General features: G+C 35.6%; 1 protein-coding gene across 1 annotated transcript in view; it reads right to left on the reverse strand.

Moving 5' to 3' along the window:
• LOC129245064 (uncharacterized) overlaps positions 1 to 19777 on the reverse strand; it is a 203492-nt gene that overhangs the window by 25830 nt on the left and 157885 nt on the right. Inside the window, exons 7-11 of the mRNA XM_054883032.1 lie at positions 17562 to 17713; positions 16235 to 16442; positions 13547 to 13677; positions 5769 to 5922; positions 4514 to 5452 (exon numbers count right to left, since the gene is read on the reverse strand). Coding sequence (XP_054739007.1) covers positions 4514 to 5452; positions 5769 to 5922; positions 13547 to 13677; positions 16235 to 16442; positions 17562 to 17713 — 1584 coding nt within the window. The remainder of the gene's footprint in view (positions 1 to 4513; positions 5453 to 5768; positions 5923 to 13546; positions 13678 to 16234; positions 16443 to 17561; positions 17714 to 19777) is intronic.

The raw sequence follows: 19777 nt of genomic DNA on the forward strand, positions 1-19777 counted from the left end.
GAGGTCAAGTACATTCGGTTTTAGGCACAACATATCCATATGCTCCTATGTGTCGAAAAAAACAAGGCAGTTATATTACTATCATCAATGCATGACGATGATCACATTGGCGAAAGCGGCAAACCAGAAATGATCGAGTTTTATTACAAGACAAAAGGAGGAGTGGACGTGATGGACCAATTGCTTGGAGAATATACTTGCCAAAGGATGACAAAGCGTTGGCCGTTGTCCCTATTATTCAATATGATTGATTTGACGGCATTGGCAGCGTACATCATATATTATGAGAATAATCCCAACATCAGATGCACCAATGCGAAGCGTAAGAGATTTCTTCGCCAGCTCGCCAAGGAACTGTCTATGCCCATAATTGAAGAGCGGTCGGTGAATCAGCAAGTTATACGTAACTTCAACACAAAATTGCAGTCGCGAGTTTCATAAGTACGGCCTTGCAAGGAAGTGCTGACAATAGGCCATCAACGTCTGCAGCTGCTGGTGCAAAACCAAAGAAACAGCAGGTTGGAAGCTGTTTTCTCTGCTACATCCATGACCAACACAAAAGACGAACGCATAACATGTGCAGAATATCTCAGTGCCCAATATGCATTGAATAATTTAAATTGGTTTGCATATTTAGTTATAAGAAATAATCAATACAATAATATTTTATAAAGAAAATAATAAATAAAAATGTTTTTCCTTAAAAAAATTAGAAAAAAACGAGAAAAAAAGCTACTGGCCACACCTGTACCCGGGTATAAGAAGTCGTAGGTGTCAACTTTGAAAGCTTATGTCTCATCAATGCATGGACCTAGCATGACAAATAAGACACCAATCGACGTATATTTACTTCGTTTTCCTAGATCAAAAATTTCAAGTCAATATCTTTAGCGATTTAGGAGCTACATCACTCCAAAGTAGCTACTGGCCACACCTGTACTTGGGTATAAGTCCTAGGGTTAACTATATTGCCATCTTCGTATATTGGTAGCCCACGGAATATGAACGAATATGCACAAGACGCAATGTGTTATGTACGAAAATACGGACCGAATCTGCTCATTACATTTACATGTAATCCGCAGTGGGATGACATCAAAAACAATTTATTTGCAGGACATTACTGACATTACTGCGCGTGTTTTTCGGCAAAAATGTAAAGCACTTATGGATTTAATTGTGAAATTATATGTATTTGGGGAGGTGCGTTGCCATATGTACTCATCGAATGGCAGAAAAGGGGATTGCTGCACGCACATATACTAATTTGGCTGGTACATAAAATAACTCCGGATCAAATCGATAACCTTATATCAGCTGAAATTCCTAATCACACTGCTGATCCTGAGTTATTTCAAGTTGTCGTTAAAAACATGATACATGGACCGCGCGGTGAACTAAATGTGAATTCACCATGTATGATTGATGAAAAGTGTTTGAAACGATACCTAAGGCAATTTACTTCAGACACAATAACGGGCAATGACGGATATCCGTTGTATCGACGTAGATCACCTAATGATAATGGCAAACCAGGAAGTTGAAGTTGATAATCGTTGGGTGGTTCCGTATTGTCCATTGTTATCGAAAATATTCAACGCTCATTTAAATGTGGAATATTGTAACTCCGTAAAATCCATCAAATACATATGCAAATATATCATGGCAGTATTTGGAGTTGTAAATTGAAATGATGAAATTACTAATTACCAAATGGGAAGATACATTAGTAGCAACGAAGCAGTTTGGAGAATATTATCATTTCCGATTCATGATCGCCTACAGCTGTTATTCATTTGTCAGTCCATTTAGAAAATGAACAAATTTTTTATTTCACTGAAAATACTGCTCAACAAATGGCCGAAGGACCACCAGCAACAACACTAATTGCATTTTTCAACTTATGTGAAACAGATTCATTTGCAAGAACATTGCTTTATTCAAATGTTCCTAAATATTATACTTGGAATACATCATCAAGGTTCTGGGTACGAAGGCAACGAGGAATACTTGTAGATGGATATCCAGGTGTTCATTTTGGTGATGCAATCGGACGACTTTACACTGTGCATCCAAGTAAAGTGGAATGTTTCTATTTACGTTTACTCTTAGTTGATATTCCCGGCCCAAGATCAAAAGTTTGAAACGAGTTAATGGTCATCTTTGTTGTACTTATCAGCAAGCATGCAAAGAATTGAATTTGCTTGAAAATGATAATCAGTGGGATGCAACTCTTATGGATGCATTTGCAACAAGTTCTCCACACCAAATAAGAACACTATTTGCCATCATTATTGCTACATGTTTCCCAGCAAACCTAAAAGAATTGTGGAGTACTTACCAAGAATACATGACAGAAGATATCCTACATCAAGTACGTCGCATTACTGCAAATCCAAATTTTGCCTGATGATTGCAAATAAAACTCTGAGTGAGTTAGGTATGATCGCACCAAATCGTCCGACGCATGATGCATACAATGCAGAATTAAGACGTGAAAAAGAATATGATCGAAATGATCTGAACACATTTGTAACAAAAAACCTACCAAAATTAAACACAGAACAAAGGTAGGCAGATGACACAATTATAGACAATGTTGCAAATAAAAGAGGAGGAATATTCTTCTGAGATGCACCAGGTGGGACTGGAAAAACGTTTTTGTTGTCGTTAATTTTGGCCACCATTCGATCACAGAATAATATTGCATTGGCTTTGGCATCATTTGGAATAGCGGCAACTTTATTGGACGGCGGTCGCACTGCACATTCTGCATTAAAGTTACCATTAAATATGCAAGTAAATGAAGAACCAACTTGCAACATTTCTAAAAATTCTGGAATGGGAAAGTTTTTACAAACATGTAAAATTATTGTATGGGATGAATCTACGTTGGCTCATAAAAAATCACTGGAAGCCTTAAATAGAACACTGAAAGATTTTCGAAGTAACACAAACATATTTGGTGGTGCACTAATTCTAGCCGGTGATTTTCGACAAACTTTGCCTGTTATTCCCAAATCAACAGCAGCTGATGAATTGAGAGCGTGCCTTAAATCTTCTGATCTGTGGAGATATGTTCAAAAACTTACATTAACTACTAATGTTCGTGTGCAGTTACAGAATGATCCAACAGCTGCTGAATGGGCGAAAGCCAATTGATAAGAATACATGCATGATCACACTTTCAACTAATTTTTGTACCGTAAAGAATCAAGAGTACAATTAGTCAAAATGTATTCCCAAATATTGCACAAAACTATCGAAATCAAGATTGGCTAAGCGAGAGAGCTATATTAGCTGCCAAAAATGTCGATGTCAATGAAATCAATGTCAGTATTTTGACTCAAATTCCAGGTGAAGTTGCCACCTATAAATCAATTGATTCAATCACTAATCCCGACGATGTAGTGAATTATCCAATTGAATTTTTGAATTCACTTAATTTGCCTGGCTTGCCACCACATCGTTTGCAATTGAAAGTCGGCGCAGTGATCATTATGTTGCGAAATATCAATCAGCCGAAACTATGCAATGGGACAAGATTAGCAGTGAAACGGACAATGAACAATGTAATTGAAGCAACAATTTCGAAAGGCAAATTTAAAGGTGAAGATGTTTTGATTCCGCGCATTCCAATGATTGCAACTGATTTGCCTTTTGATTTTAAGCGACTTCAATTTCCCATTCGCCTTGCTTTTGCTATTACAATCAATAAGTCTCAAGGTCAAACACTTCAATTATGTGGAATCGACCTAGCTTATCCATGCTTTGGACATGGGCAACTGTATGTGGGATGTTCTCGAGTAGGGAAACCATCGTTACTTTATATTTATACACCGCATGAAAATAAAACCAAAAATTTTGTGTACCAGAAGGCTTTAGAATAAGTTGTTATTTTACAATCATTAGAGTAAGTCACTAAAATAAATAAAACATTGTTATTAGAATAAGTTACAAAATAATGGCCGAGCATGAATTAAATGATGAAACAACAAAAAAACAAAGAACACTTTTCATTTATATTTTTCTTTCACCCAGCGAAGCGGGTGAGGGTCCGCTAGTCCTCTATAAAAGTGTATGTTTTTACATGACCGATCTATGTTTTGAAAATGAGCTGTATCAGACAATCGACTGGATTTATTAAATATTTTTATGCCAGCACCGTACGTAGAGTTGTAATTTCAGAGTAAAAGTAACCACAGAAGATGTTTCTAATTATTAGTGAAAGTCCAGTCAAATTTTGCTCATTCATTCTGGAGAGGCAAAGTGATAAACATAGAGCCAAAGCTCTTAGAGAGCAGAAAGATTCTACAACTAATTATTTTGTCATACTATTTTAGTAACCCTGGGTCCTTCAACAAGTCTCTTTCACCTGCCTCTTAAATATTAACCTGAAATCTGACACAGTCCACCACATGCCACCACTATAGAATTAAAGGCGCACATATACACCTATACATCTCTAAACTTTATACATATATAAAAATATTCCCAATTCGGTTTCACTCACCTGCAGGCTGTATGTGATACCAGCAGGGCTCACTGTGGCCCATGGCATTGCTGGCAACGCACGAGATCGCGCCAAAGCTATCGTACGAATCTATGTGGTAGTTGTAGACGTTGTTGAGCGGTGGCGCCGGTGGTGACTGAGTGGTCATAGTCGCAGCAGCCAATGGGCGATGATGTTGTTTTTTATGTAACGCCGCCGTCAGACGCTTGCGCTCGGCTAACTGAAATTGATTGCCATGAGGGAGCATATCGTGCCCAGCAGCAGCGCCAGCAATGCCACCACCACCGCCAGCCATACGCCCTTGCTGCTGATGCTGATGCCCTGACAATTGTTGTTGCTGATGTGTATGTGGTGATTGTTGTTGTTGTTGCCGGTTGTCCAAATGATTTTTATAAATCATATTCGAATAGACCATTTGTGCACGCGGCCCACCTTGGTCTCTATACGCCACCTGCTCATCCCCCGCCTCTGCTTGCTCGTCATGCTCGTTGTTGTCTATAAATTCACCATCATCGTACTCGTCGACATATTGAGTGGGCGATAGTGGTTCGTCGGTATCTTCGAAGCGTATATTCGCCCACGCGCTACCGCTGCTGCCACCGTCCACAACACTGGTGGCCGCCGCAACACGTCCATGCCGGCCGAGTAGAAATTTTTGTGCATGACCATGTTTCCGCTTGCTACGCTGATAATATCCGCCGGATGTGTGACCTACAGCCGCCACAGCTGCTGCCCCGTCCGGATACATCAGTAGCGGCATTGTGGCAGGCGCCGTCGACAATGTAGCGGGCAATTCAATGAGCCTCTCTAGTGAATTGTTGAAATGCCATCTGTAATTTAGATTATCAAGTGGATTCGAGTCCACTTGGCACGTAATGTTGATGGTCTGTTTGAGGGCGGCGCGTATGGTGGTAGACTCGGCTTTGCATACGGGCGGATCTGAGGGCAAAATAGATGGTTAGTTATGTAAATGGCAATTGAGTTGTAGCAATAGATAGATGTTTGATAAATTAAATATGTAGAAGCTATTTAGTTGATTGAATTTAATGTGTTGCCATTGGGCATAAATCCGCGCAAAGCATAAAATTATTAGATATTTTGGGGATTGACTAGAAACGTGTGCGCTGCCCGGAAATTTTTGTTTTAATCGCTCATTTTGTCACAGATCAATTCGGGGTTGGTATTAGAGAAGCTGTGCATATTTGGCCAAACCTAAAATAAAGTCTGGCTTTTTAAATAATTTTTATTGGCTTACACTTCACATCCAAATAAACTTCGTTGCTGGACACACTGCCTTGTATGTTGGTGGCACGGCAAAAATATTGTCCATGCGAAATTTTTGAGATGCCTTGCAGTACAAGCGTTTGATTGGAGATTATAACGCCGCGCGAGAGATGGAGTTGTTTGTCCTGAAAATATGTAAAAGTAATATAAAAATTCAGTTAAGCGAGTTGTATGAGTTGAATCGAAAATGTTAAAGTTAATATCAAAAGTTGCGCAATCGGTAATTAAAATTGTAAGAAGAACAATATATATATAAATACAATATGATTTTTTGTATTTTAATTAAATTCTCTCTTTAAATAACTAATTTAATTTAGAAAAGCTTTGAACCAACAAAAATTCAGTTTTCATTAAAATAACTGATTTTAATATGAAAATGCTGGAAAATTAAAAGAAATTTTAAAAATTTAAATTTATAAAAATATATTAGAAAAACAAATTTTAAAAAATTATTTGAATGAACTTTTTTATTATATATAAAATATTATTTTAAAATAAAACACACTTCAAAGAAATTTTACTAATTTTTATCAATTTTTATGCAATATTTGTTTTATTATAAATGTGGCGAAATTAAAATTCAACAGCGAAAATTGAGTTTTTATAAAAACATTCTTATTTTAAAGCTTCTTAGAATGTTTCGAAAAATAAAAAAAGAAATTTATCAAAAATTGTAAAACAATTTCTTTTCCGAATTTTTAGCATAAAATAATGTAAACAAAAGATAATAAAAATATTATTAATTTTTTATCGATGTTTGTGAAATATTTATTTTATTACAAATATGACAAAATTAAAATGGAGCAGCAAAAATTTAGTTTTTGTAAAAACATCTGACATATTTCTGAAAATGTTCAGAAATTTTACAAGAAAAATTAAACAAAAGAAAAACAATTTCGTTTCCTGAACTTTTTTAGCATAAAATATTACTATTTTATAATACTATATTATAAATATTACAATAATAAAAAGACAAGAAAAAAATTTATTAAATTTCCTGCATCAAAAGGTAATTTTTTTATATAAATTTTCAAAATTTGGTTCTATCTTACAATTACTGATTGATTTCGAAAAAATGTTTCAATAGTAAGCCTTTGTAATATGAGTGAGAAAGTGAAGTTTTGCTGCTTTAATACCGCTAATGATATGGTAGAAATATGTATTTGATTAAATATTTTGTACCAGCGCAATTAATAGCCTTAAACGACTAGAAGACTAACTTAGTATCTTAGGTGAGGTTACGCTGATTGCCACTCTCCATGAGGGTGTAGAGGGGGATCACTTATGCTTCGAGACCCATTCTGATCATAGCTTTGCAGCAGAAAAAATATTAGCACTATTTTCAAAAACAAACCTACATTTTTGTAAGCAAATAAAATCGTTCAATTTTCTACATGAACTATGCGGCATGAAATAAAGGTATTTAGCGAACAAAATTCCTATTTAGTGAAATATTTCTATTAAATTCCATAAACTGTCGTTTAAAAAACACATAGTAGATTTTCATATTTTTTTTAATAAAAAGGACTTGCAGAAAGGTCGCTGGCCATCTGTATTAATGTTAGAAACTACCGTTTGTTTCAGTGTTTTTATGCCTTTCATTAGTTACATTTTTATCATTTTTCTTAGAGAAATATATCCATATCGCACACAAATCCCTTTGAAAAATCATTTGCATACATTTCAAAGACATTTCCACATTTTCAATGGCAAAGAGGCAGTGTTCCTATATGCCAAACATACACATAAAACAACTTAGGATTGTTGTTGACGGATTGATGGATTAAAGGAGAAAATACCAAAAAGTAATACCTGTAAACAGGAAAAAAGAAAGAAATTGCCGTTGCCAGCAAATTCTTTTCAGAGCATCCTCAAGCTACTCAGTCCAACACCTGTCATGTAGTGGTTACTCACCACCACCAACGACGATGGACAGTAGTGTATACTTTCATTGAACTTGATCCCGAAAAGAGGGAAAGGGAGAGGGAGGCAAGAAGCAGAACTGAAAATCCGTAGAATAGAAAAAGGCCACGCCAACTGGTATCAGCAACGACGCTTATTTCTTTTTCACTATAAAGTGTGGCCGCAGTGGAGCGTGTTGTGGGTGCCGCCCGCACCGAGCTGGTGTGGTAATCTCTATTTATAGCCACAAAACAAATTGCTTTCCATTCAATTTCTTCGAATTAGCATGACAATGTCTACGGCAATATACACTTTGCTTGCACACATACATATAATTGACGAAGGGTATACACCGCATGCTTACACCCCACATCAATCTACTCGGAGAGAGCTGCACCCTAATCCAGTTGCGACTTTTTTGTTTAATTTTTTTCTGTTGCGCACCAACATTGAAGTGGTGAGATATTAAGCTAAGTAAAGTAAGTAAGCAAGTGATTGCTATACTCTGACGTTGTCTGAGTTAGCAGCGATGGAGGTGGTGGACGTAGAGTTGTGGAGTTTGAAGGATAATAGCATCGGAAGGGCGTAGGGGTTGGCGCTAAAGCTGGAGTTCAGTAGAATGAGTAAAACGTGAGTTAAACTGAAAGAGTAGCAAAGCGTGGTATGAAGTGATTGATGTAAGCAACAACAACTGCAAGGAAAGCAAAACATAAAAAAGTAAACCAAAACTGCCACGATAACAACCAGTCACTGCTCCTGATGCTGCACGTGCATATTTATTGCATTGTATGTGGCGTCATCCATATACATATGTTGAAGTTTGCTTGCCTGTGAGCGCTGATTTCTGCCAACAATAACAAAAACGTCGATCGAATTGTAGAAATAGCAAAAAAAGGTAAACAAGTAAAAAATAGGAAAATTGTAAAAAAATATAAGAAAAAATAAGTGTCTGACTCGATCGCTGAAAAACAAATACATCAAACAAGGAAACCCAAATAGGCAAGCAGTCGAGCATCCTTGGCACTGGTAAGTGTAGGAATTGCAGTGGCAGTAGGAAAATAGGAAAAAAGTGGTAGCGAAGAAATTGCAGACACTCGTAACGACAGTTGAGTGCCTTCATTCATTATTTATTTATCTGCTATATGCGCGCCCTCTTTCCTGCATTATTTACTAAAAGAAATGCAAACAAAGAAAAAATTAATCTTAAAAATGTGCTACATAAAATGTTTTAAGAAGACAAAGTCATTGCTTTGCAAATGTGTGCGACGTTGATAATGCACATAAAATGTTTACAACCAAACAAATATATACGTTTGTACATATGTATGCGCACATTAGGGCGGGTCGATTTAAAAATCGCTCATTGCTCTGTGAAAATCGTATTCTAGGGATCAAAATAAGAAACTTTGCCGAAGGAACCATATAATATCTATTAATAATATCTATTTTTTCTCTTAAGAAATTTATTTAGTCAGAACATATGTAAATGAAATCGACCCGGCCTAGTGCACATGTATGTTACATTAAAATAATGTGCTGCACATTTTTATGTTTATTGAGAATTTTTAAGATTTTTTTCATTTCTTCTTGCCAAGAGTGCTTCGGCTGAGTGATTGTCTGACTAGTCACTTCAATAACCTGGAAGGTGAAATATAGAAATGTCAATATGTATGGATGTATGCACATAGGTACGAGTAGGCACTAATGCCTTGTATTCTATGAATTAGCAGATGAAGTGGTGTTTCCCATGCCCAGGACCTCAGAGTGGCAAATAGCTACTTAAGTATTTGTGCAGCTACAAATAAGGGTAAATACTTGCACACACCTCCATACACAAATAAGCGGCAGCTGTATGCGTACGCAAATATTAGCTCGTATGCTGACATATTATTCTGTACATTTTGTTTGTAAATATCGTAAATTTAAAACAGGATCAAAGTAAATATGTTGACGATGAATGCTTAATAGCAAAAAAAAAAAAAAATAGATTTATATTTCGTAAAAAGAGTAATATTTGTTGAAGTATTATATTACATATCCCATATACATACTCAGGTACTCAAATGTGTATGCAAATGTTATATAAGAGGTATTAAAGCTTTAAGTGGAAAAAGTGAAATTTTCTCAAAGAACCACAGCTTAAGGGTTATGACATGGCGGCGGAAAAATTAGCATATTTTCGGATTTGGTTACAGCGGAATATTGAAATAAATCAAAATTTTGAAAAAAGTATAAACTATATTTTTTTTTCAAAGCTATTTAGAGCAACAATTGTGCCTGCACAGCTCTTCGACGAAGCCAGATTAACTTTACCTGCAGTTTTTACTTTAACATAATTTTTTCGAGTATAATTATTAGGCCGGGTCGATTTGTGGGGCGGCAAAAAAATCGCCCATTGCTTTGTGAAAATCATATTCTGGGGATCAAAATAAGAAACTTTGCCGAAGGAACCATACCTCTAAAACGAATTCTGATGTCCCCCAATTTGGGTCGAACTTTTAGTGTCTTTTGTGGGGAGGCATAAAAATTGCCCATTGCTCTGTGAAAATCATATTCTGGGGATCAAAATAAGAAACTTTGCCGAAGGAACCATACCTCTAAAACGAATTCTGATGTCACCCAAATTGGGTCGAACTTTTAGTTTCTTTTCTCATGTAAAAGCCAAAAATGGTGATATTTTGAAATGATTGTATGGGGAACCCCCCAGGGGAGTTCCAGGGGGTGTGCCACTGGCATGGGTGGATCAGCCGTCCAAAGTTAGTGGGGGTCGGTCATACATTTGGACTCGATTGGAGCACTCTAAATGGGTAAAAATGGGATTTTTCGTTCGACCCAAATTGGGGGACATCAGAATTCGTCTTAGATGTATGGTCCCTTCGGCAAAGTTTCTTATTTTGATCCCTAGAATACGATTTTCACAGAGCAATGAGCGATTTTTAAATTGACCCGCCCTAATAATTATGAATAGCTATAGAAGTCTAAGAATTTATGACACAAAATTTTTGATAGATTAAAAATAAAGCCCAAATGTATTAAAAAAAAAAATGCTCCAAAATTTGTTTAACCAAATATATTGTACTTTTCTGCTACATGAGAATATGCAGTGGAAATTTCAACTTAACCGTTCATGGCTTGTTCGGGTTATCAACTCGCCCGACGTAAAAATTAAGAGAAATTTCAAAGACATTGGACTTACAACGGCTCAAAGTAGAAATTTTTAGGCATTTTTCCTTCAAAATAGAAAAGTAGAAAAATTAAAAACTTTTTGAAGTAGAAAAATCCTGTAAGGCACCTTTCTGGTCCAGAATATCGAAGAAATCGATTTTTTTTCATGTTATGATAGTTTATACTTTCAAAAATATGATTGGAAATTTTTATATTGAATTTCGTTGTAGTTTAGACGTTACAGTCCTTTAAAGTGAGACCGGTTTGGAGTACGACGCCCAGATATAAGCGCGTGAACCGTAGTTGTTTCGAAACTTTTTGTTTGGAGTTAGCGTTGGTAATTTCTCAAAAAGTATAGAGCCGATTGATTTGAATTTTTAATATGTTATTGAGTAAACTTGTGGCTCTCGCGGGTAGTAGAATTTTATAATTTTATAATAAATTTTTCTATTTTGTTTAAGAGCGAGAACGTGAAAAAAATCCTTTTTTTGCTTTTCCAATAAACCGATAAAATATTTAGAAAACAATTTTTTGTTGTAAATCTGCTACCCAGCATAGCGACATATCTCCTGATGAATAATCGATCGATTTTTTTTTAGACGTACCTGAGCAGCCCAATCAATTACGCCAGTGGCATGTGTTACGTCAGGGGAAGCAATTGTTTTTATTATTGTCATTGAAAAAAATCTTTTGTTTTTTGTAAATAAAGAATTGATCTAATGAATAAAAACGTTTTTCAATTGACACCGATTGATTTTCTATATTACAATATTCAACGACTTAAATTTTCACGTCTCTAGACCAGAAATGTGCTTTAGCACGATATATTGAAAAGGAGAAGTGATGAAAAAAATTTACGTATACAATCTTAATAAGAAAATTAAGTGATATATTCAGAAAATTTGAAATACAAGTTTATGCCTCAAAAGTTATATTATCCCCTCGGATGTTAAAATTTGTTCGCAGTAGTGGGAAAATCGCAGGATTGGATGGTGTTCGTTGCGTTATTGATCAAAAATTCACGGATACTGATGGCAATGTACGACTGTACATTAATGAGTATATCACACAAACAAAATTTTGCGGGTTTTAAACCAAAACCATACATTTTTTTATATTTTTACCAGAGGAGGAAATAAAACTCAATATAATAAGACAAATACCAAAATTGAGGAATTAGGCTTTGAGTGCTAGAAGATGGGACAGTAGATCCTTCGGGCCTTAGGGCTAAATTATCTCATAATATACAACACAACATTGGGTTCTTCTGGGTAAAAGCTCATATCGGGATTGAGGGCAACGAAGTAGCTGACCTATACGCCAAAGAAGCTGCGCTCTGTCTTTCTAATGCTGCCAATACCACTCAGTAAGCGTTTAGAGAAAATATGAAAAGTCTCGTCATAATGCAGGCCTTTTTAGATTGGGGTAATTTTTTGGCAATTTTATTTATGAAAGCACGATTTTTGGAGGTACTTTAAAATCGATTCAGCTCACGTCAATCTAAAAATGTTCCTGAAATATTTTAGGAAATGTCTTAAAATAATATGCTTTATAATTCCGGTCATGTAAAAGGAGCCGATTCAGAGAGTGATGCACCTACCGCATACATACATATACATATGTACAAACTTAGAAGGTAGACCATGGCATCTTTTTTATGTGTAAAATATAATCATTTTTACTGAAACTTTTTTTTACGTACACTTTTCAGTTTCTTAAAGTGCTGTGGCAATGTTTTTTTCAAAACACGCTCTTCTACCTTGCGTTTTCAGTTAGCATTTCTCTTCAAACTTAATTTCGTATTAAGTACTCGTACTTTTGAGTCACAAGTATATGCACACATCCATAAAAGACGCTGAGAAGAATTTAGTTAAATTCCAATTTAAAGCATTACTAAGCTTCAGCGAAACTACTTCATTTCGACGAGCTTCGTCTTTCACAACAAAAGCAATATGCAGTTGCTAACACTCACTGCATAACCAACAACAATGCCGTAGGAAGCGAATATGAAAGAATTGAAGTGCATATTAAACAGAACCGCCAGCATTTTTGCGTCTCAAGTGTAATTGTTGTTATATTGGCGAATAAAAAAAAAGCATACAAAAACAATAACAGCCATGAACAAAGGACAACGACACATGCAAAGGGAGTGAGTGGCAGAGATATGCCATGCATAAGGTGAAAGGAGTCGAAATACTTATGAAAAATAAAAACAACGCGGAGTGAGTTTATGTGTTTGTGTGTATGTGTATGCTTATATATGTCAGAGTGCATGACTGAGCGCAAAAAAGGGTCATATGTATATGAAAAGGAATCTCAGCACCTATTTAAAGGCAAGAACGCTTGCGGGCCTGCGTGCGTGTATGGCTATGTGTCTGGATACGAGAGAGCATTGTTTCAGCGCGTCAATGAATTTTATTCTTTCTTTCATTGTGCACCACTTGCTAGCTGACATTTTTTTATTTTGTCGACTGAAGCTACTTGAAATTTTGTGAATATATTAAAATTGCATTGTGCCAACGTATATATATAAAATAGTACACTGCACGAATGTGTGTATGTGCGTATGTTGTGGCACTTTTATTGTGAAACGAAAAATAGAATGTCTCCTTTTGTGTGCAACTTCTGCATTCACATGTGTGTTCCTGTTTGTGGGTGTGTGTGTTTTATAACTTAACTTACATTGTGATACCACTCGACCCGTGTTATGCCCGGATTCGCCTTTACATCACATTCCAAGTAGACGTCAGAGCCCTTCAGCAGGTTATTCGGATCCAAAGGAGCGCCTAGGCGTAGTGAGACAATGGGTGCGTCTGTAAAAGAGAGAGAGAAGTGCAGGTGCATAAGTTTGATGAGATTTAGGGCATGTACAAATTTCGTTTATTAAATTTAAATATATTTTTTTTTGCGCGCTATTCATGCGCAAAGCAACTTCTTATGAACAGAAACATAACTTTTTCTTCTAAAAACGGAATCCCACTTAGTCACATTGGCAGCCATGTTAGCCATTTCACTTTTGCCGATACTTTGACATCTTCATAAAAGTATCATATTGAAAACTGTAATTTTTTCAACTGCTTTGAATTCAAATTCAATTTTGTAAAATAGTAAAATGCAAAAAATTAGTTGCGGAATGAGAGGACACCAATGCATGCATGCCGGAATACAGTTCTTTAAATCACGCACTTCCATAATTAATTTTTAACCGTTAACAATGTAGCAACGCTGCTGGTAATAATAACAAATTATGATGCTTCGAAAATCCCTAAGTTAAAAATTTTAAAATTTTGGGTGTCAAGTTGTATAAAACTCGGTGTAAATGAATTTTTCGTGAGCGACATTTGAGGCTCTTAAGGTGATGAGTGCAATCGCACTGTAATATACAAAAATTTGAATACATTTCACTGACCCGATTAAATAGTTATTTTAAACGCTCTGAACTTGAATTTGTTGTTACCGCATAAAACGTTTTCCATGAATTTTAAATAATGCTTCAGAACTGACTGAATATAAATCTGGATCATTTCGGGAACGTAGTACCAAGGGAATGAAGGCTCTTAACACCTTCACGCTAATGTATAACAGAAAACCGATCTTTGCTACGTAAAAATTAAACAAATATCTCCAGTACAATAAAGGTTCTTTTACCGAAAATACGCCACAAGATTTTGCTTTAAAACAGAACATGTGAAAATTTAGACTCATTCGGTTTCACTATTTTTATTCAATATAAGGGTCTTAACAATCATATGTAAAAAATTACATCATTTAAATGTCCACCTTGAGCACGTCCACCTCTAGCACGAACATCAACCAAACCGTCGACTTATGAATGCTGATGCATGAATTTTTGAGAACATCGAGCTATCGATTGAAGGTTGCTCAGCAACACTTTGCGCTACAGCAGCAATATTCTGAGCAGAACGTCCAGTTTTTGGTCTGTCAGTCATTTCCCTATCCTCGACAGATCCAGTTTCTTCCAATTTTGTACCAGCCTTTGAATTGTCGACTCAATTCGATGATTAATTTCACCAAAAATATTACGATCTTTGCGATAAAAGGTTCTTAATAATCGACTATTTCCATAATAAGTTTCAAAAATTTTTTTGCGTTGTTCCATCGTGTAAAATTTTACATCTGTCACATTTAACAAATGTCAAAGATGACATGAAAAAAGTTACGTTTATTATTCACTATTAATATCTGGACGGCACTTTTGAAAGGCACTTTATTATCTAGAACTAAAAAGGCGAGCTTCTCTTTCACCCTGGTGGTAATTTACTTGCAAATTATGCCACATGTGGAAACTGGCTTTTTATGGGGTGCTCTTTCATGACAGAAGTATACAAAGAAATTTGCCATCCCCTACCCAACGATAGTGAGCTTCGAACTCAGCCCCTACCATATGGTAGTATAACACAAATCTACTAAATCATTTTCGTTTTGTCAGTAAGAACTAAATTCGAGTTTTGTGGGGCTGCGAAAAACATACATTTTTTCTTACCTCGCCTGTTTTTGCTAAAGGTTTTGAGTAAATTTTGTTTTTTAATATACAAATACTATGGCTTCTAGGGCTTAGCATGTTAAGGCAAATTAGAAAGCATAGTGAACATAGGTGATTTCAAATTATGATTTTAAATTATTATTTTTATTTATTTAATTTTACTCATTCATACTGTCCTCCTTAGACTTTTATTTCATCGTGACAAGCTAACTTCTTTGAAAAACATTTTGATATTTTAATTATTCATTGCATTATTGTATTATTTTAGAAAGGGATTGCCTTGAAGGCATTACACTATAATTTAATGAATAAAAAATTGACTGTTTTATTGCAAAGTTTCGATACTTTTCTGGCTGACTTTTCATATGATTTCTTTGATGCGTGTTTTTTATATTCTACTAATTGAATTACGTCAGGTTAGCTAACATGTGTGCGACATGCGAATTAATAATTTGAAGTACAGCGCATCTTCAATAAAAAACCCAATTAAAATTAACTGAAATCAATTAAAACTTTAATTAGCACAACCGAAGCAGCTTACAATGGACAAAACAGCGAAACAACTGTAGCAGATGGCTATTATACAGAGTTAGCTAACGCTTTATAAGTGCAAGTGCATAAATGCTTAAACGCTTACTTAAGTGCGTACATGTGAATGCATGTATGGAACCGCTCTCATGAAGTGCTAAGCTAAAGTGAAGTGCAAGCGAGTACTCGCACTTGAATGCAACTAACTCAAGCGCTCAACTAGCGCAGCTATGTATCCCTACACATATACATACATACTCCAACATTCGTAGCATGTGAATATTTATTTATAAAGACAGGTGTAAGCCTGCATTAACAGTAGCCAACAATTGACTTACGCGTCACATTCAGCACGCGCGAATCCTTCAAATACAATCCCATGTTGCCATTGCTTAGTGCCGTCAACACTGTCGTATCGCCCTCGTGCAACTGCTGTGACGTTATAGATGGATTTAATGAAATGGAGCAGACTACTTGACGTTCGTTATCCTCGGGCACTGGTATAAGCATCAGCTCGGAGACGGTGGTGTTGCCATCGCTGGAAGTCTGTAAAACAGTGATAAAGAATTGGAGTAGGATTAAAGATGGGAAAATTTATATACTCGCACATACATATTTGAATGCAAATATATACAATTTTATTTTATGACAAAGTGAGTATAAAAATATATGAAAATCAGTGGAAAAAAAAGTACAATATAATCAAATGAAGATTCCAAAGATTCCAAACCAGCTACCAAATATTTCACTGTTTAAGTTTTTTATGTGTTTCATATATTAATATATTTCAGCTTTAATCCTTCTTATTTGGTCTAAAGCTCTCAAAAGCTGCTTGGACTAAGCATTTAGGACTAAAAAGTGGTCAAAAATTGTGTGATGCTAGATTCATAATCACAGATTAAAGTTTTTTAAGTGGTTTTATAAGCCTCAAATATTGCTTCTCTGCTCCATTCTCTAATTTCTTATTTTTTAGACTCTTATTAGTGTTAGTAGCTAAAAAAACGTTAGAAATAAAATAAAAATTTCATCTGACCGATATTCCTTATCTAAAACTTAAACGTAAAAGTAAATTAAAGGGTAAAAATTATTTATTGTATAACAAATTAATCAAAATTTGAATTTGAATTTATAATTCAATTTATAATTCTTTTTATCTTTAGTTTTTAGCATCAGCATGACTTACCTAATGTCATAAAACGAATTATTAGAATATTTCTAAGTTTTCATAAAAAAATACTTATTTTTTAAATAAGAAGTTAGCGAAGCTTTATTTTGAGATTCCGCGACTGCATATACTTTAATATCATAACATACATATGCTAAAATTTTTCAGGGTTTTTTACAAAAAAAACTTAAGGCTTATTGAATTCCTACAGAAGTTAGCAAAGTTAAATCTCGGGACAAATCCTGAAATCCCGGCATGTGGCACACTGGTATGTTTCTAATTTTCATAAAAACACTGTATGCTTATTGAAGTTAGCAAAGTAATATTTCGGGATTCCAATAAAAAGTTTAGAAGTTCGCGTAACAATAATTAATGCTATTTTTGTAGTTAGACAAGTTATATTGCGGGATCTCGGGATTGCAGTAAAAGCTCTGGAAGTCCCGACACCAATCCCCATCCATTTTTCAATACTGAAAGGAAGTTTCAGAATGAAGGCTTACCGATTGCGTAGATCCCTTGAGCACCTGCCCCGATTTTGTCCAGATAATTTGAGGTGCTGGTCGTGCACCCACAGCTGTGCAGGTTACGTGAGTGCGCGTGCCAGCGATGAGCGCATGATTGAGACCCTGCAGCAGCAAACTTAGTGGTGGCACTGAAATGTAAAAAAGGAAGAAATTGTTAACTATTATTAAGTTTGAGCTTAACATAACGGTTAAGGAAAAATGTGTATACTCGTTTTTAAATATTAAATAGTTTCATACTTCCAGACTGTCGGTACTGGTTTAAGACCAATTCATATATTCGAAACATTTAAATAGTAGTTTAAGAAAAAATACTTATACCAGACATTCTTTAAGATTCTTCATTTGCTTTTTTTCTCATTTTAGTGCTCACAAACAAAAATCCCGTCTAAGAACAGCTTACGCTAACAGCCAATTGACATCAATCTTTGACCCCACCTGGAGTAGCCAATTTCTTATGCACAACTTAAACTACTAATAAGAATGTATGTACGTATGAAGTGTGGATTTGCTTGCAAGTAGTGCACAAATAGAAACGAAAAGCAAAGAGAGAAACTCAGCCAAGACTAAACAGTAGAAAGTAAGTACAGCTGTTTAAGAAAACTCGGCACATACTGCAGCTGCTGTGAACAGGTGAAACTTGAGCATAAATCTGGCGAATATTTTATTTAGCAAACTAATCTACATAGCATACACAAACACAAATTATGCACGTACCTATATGGATGCGCTGCTATAATACGAGTAGTGTGCACAGTTGTATTTGCATACACACACCAAGAAAAAAATATATGTTTTGCCACATGCATTCCCATATGGTTGGGCAAATAAATTCGTCTACCAAAATATTTCAGCTTGGACGTAGGCGTTCTGGGCGTTATCTGTGCGCGCTTAAATGTATGCAACATATTTCTTCGGTCGACAGCTGGGTGTTGCTGTACTCTAGTTAACCTACTTGCCTTAGCTTATCTCTACACACATACATATGTAATTGTGCATGCTTGTAAACGCGTACTTAGTTACACTTCAGCCGAAAAATATGAGTAAATCTCACGAATTCACTCACAGCATTCATTTCTTTATTTTTATTACTTTCTTTGGGTTCTTACGGTATTTGCTGATTTATTCGCTGCATTTTCCAGGGAAATTTAAGTAAGGATAAAAACAAATATTTCAACATATTGGCAGACAGTACTTTGATACTTTTTTCTCTCTTACCAAATTTGCTGTATAAGCGCCTAGAAATATGTTTACTTGCTTACAAGTATATGACAAATGCTAAGCTTAGAACTGCCTGTAACTTGCTTTGAAAATGTACGCTTTGTATGTATGTATTTTGGTAATTTAATTTTGCATATTTACTTAAGTAAATCACCAAAAGTTTTTAATGAAATAGTAAAATTTTCTTGCAAACAATTGCCAGAAATTATTTACGAGAACCAAGCAAGCAGGAAATAGAGTGTGGCCAGAAACAGAATGCAATAGGAGATTTGAGCTCTGAAGCCAAGGCTCTTTTTATTCATTTCTTTTAGAACCATTTTTGCTTTTAAGTTGGTGCTCTGTAAGTGTTGGCCAACGAAAAGAGAGCCAACTGTTGAAAGTTAATGTCAAAATTTCTGTTATTGTGTTGGAGAGCGCAACCTAAACAGGCGTGGAAAATTCAACATCAAGGGAAGAAGGGGTAGAGAATAGACGAGGGTACAGTCATGTCGTAGACCAAACTCATCGACAAGAAAACAAAATGGGTAACCACTTTTAAGTCCAAGTTTTGTAACCATAAATTTAATGAAAGTAAAAATAAAAATGTGGGCGCCGTAGTCGAATAGGTTGGTGGGTGACTACCCTTCGGGAGTGCGTAGGTTCGAAACTCTGTGTTCAAGACAGCAAAAATGAAAAAGTTTTTTCTAATAGCGGTCGCCATTCGGCAGGCAATCGCAAGCCTTCAAATGTAATTCTGCCAGGAAAAAGCTCCTCATGACAAACTGTAGATCCCAATATCAAGTCGCCCTGCTCAAAGGAGGAGAAGGAACTCGACAAAACATCCTATATATTTGTACGGATAATTAATTTAGTATTTTGTAGCACCTCCGGCCTGTTTTATGATTTCTTCGCATCTTCGATGCATTAAATTTACTAAATTTGCTCATTTGTCCGGAGAAATATAGTACCAAGGCTTTTGAACTGTGGTTTTGAAA

The sequence above is a fragment of the Anastrepha obliqua genome, chromosome 4 (genome assembly GCF_027943255.1).
Source record: "Anastrepha obliqua isolate idAnaObli1 chromosome 4, idAnaObli1_1.0, whole genome shotgun sequence".
NCBI classification, from domain to species: Eukaryota; Metazoa; Arthropoda; class Insecta; order Diptera; family Tephritidae; genus Anastrepha; species Anastrepha obliqua.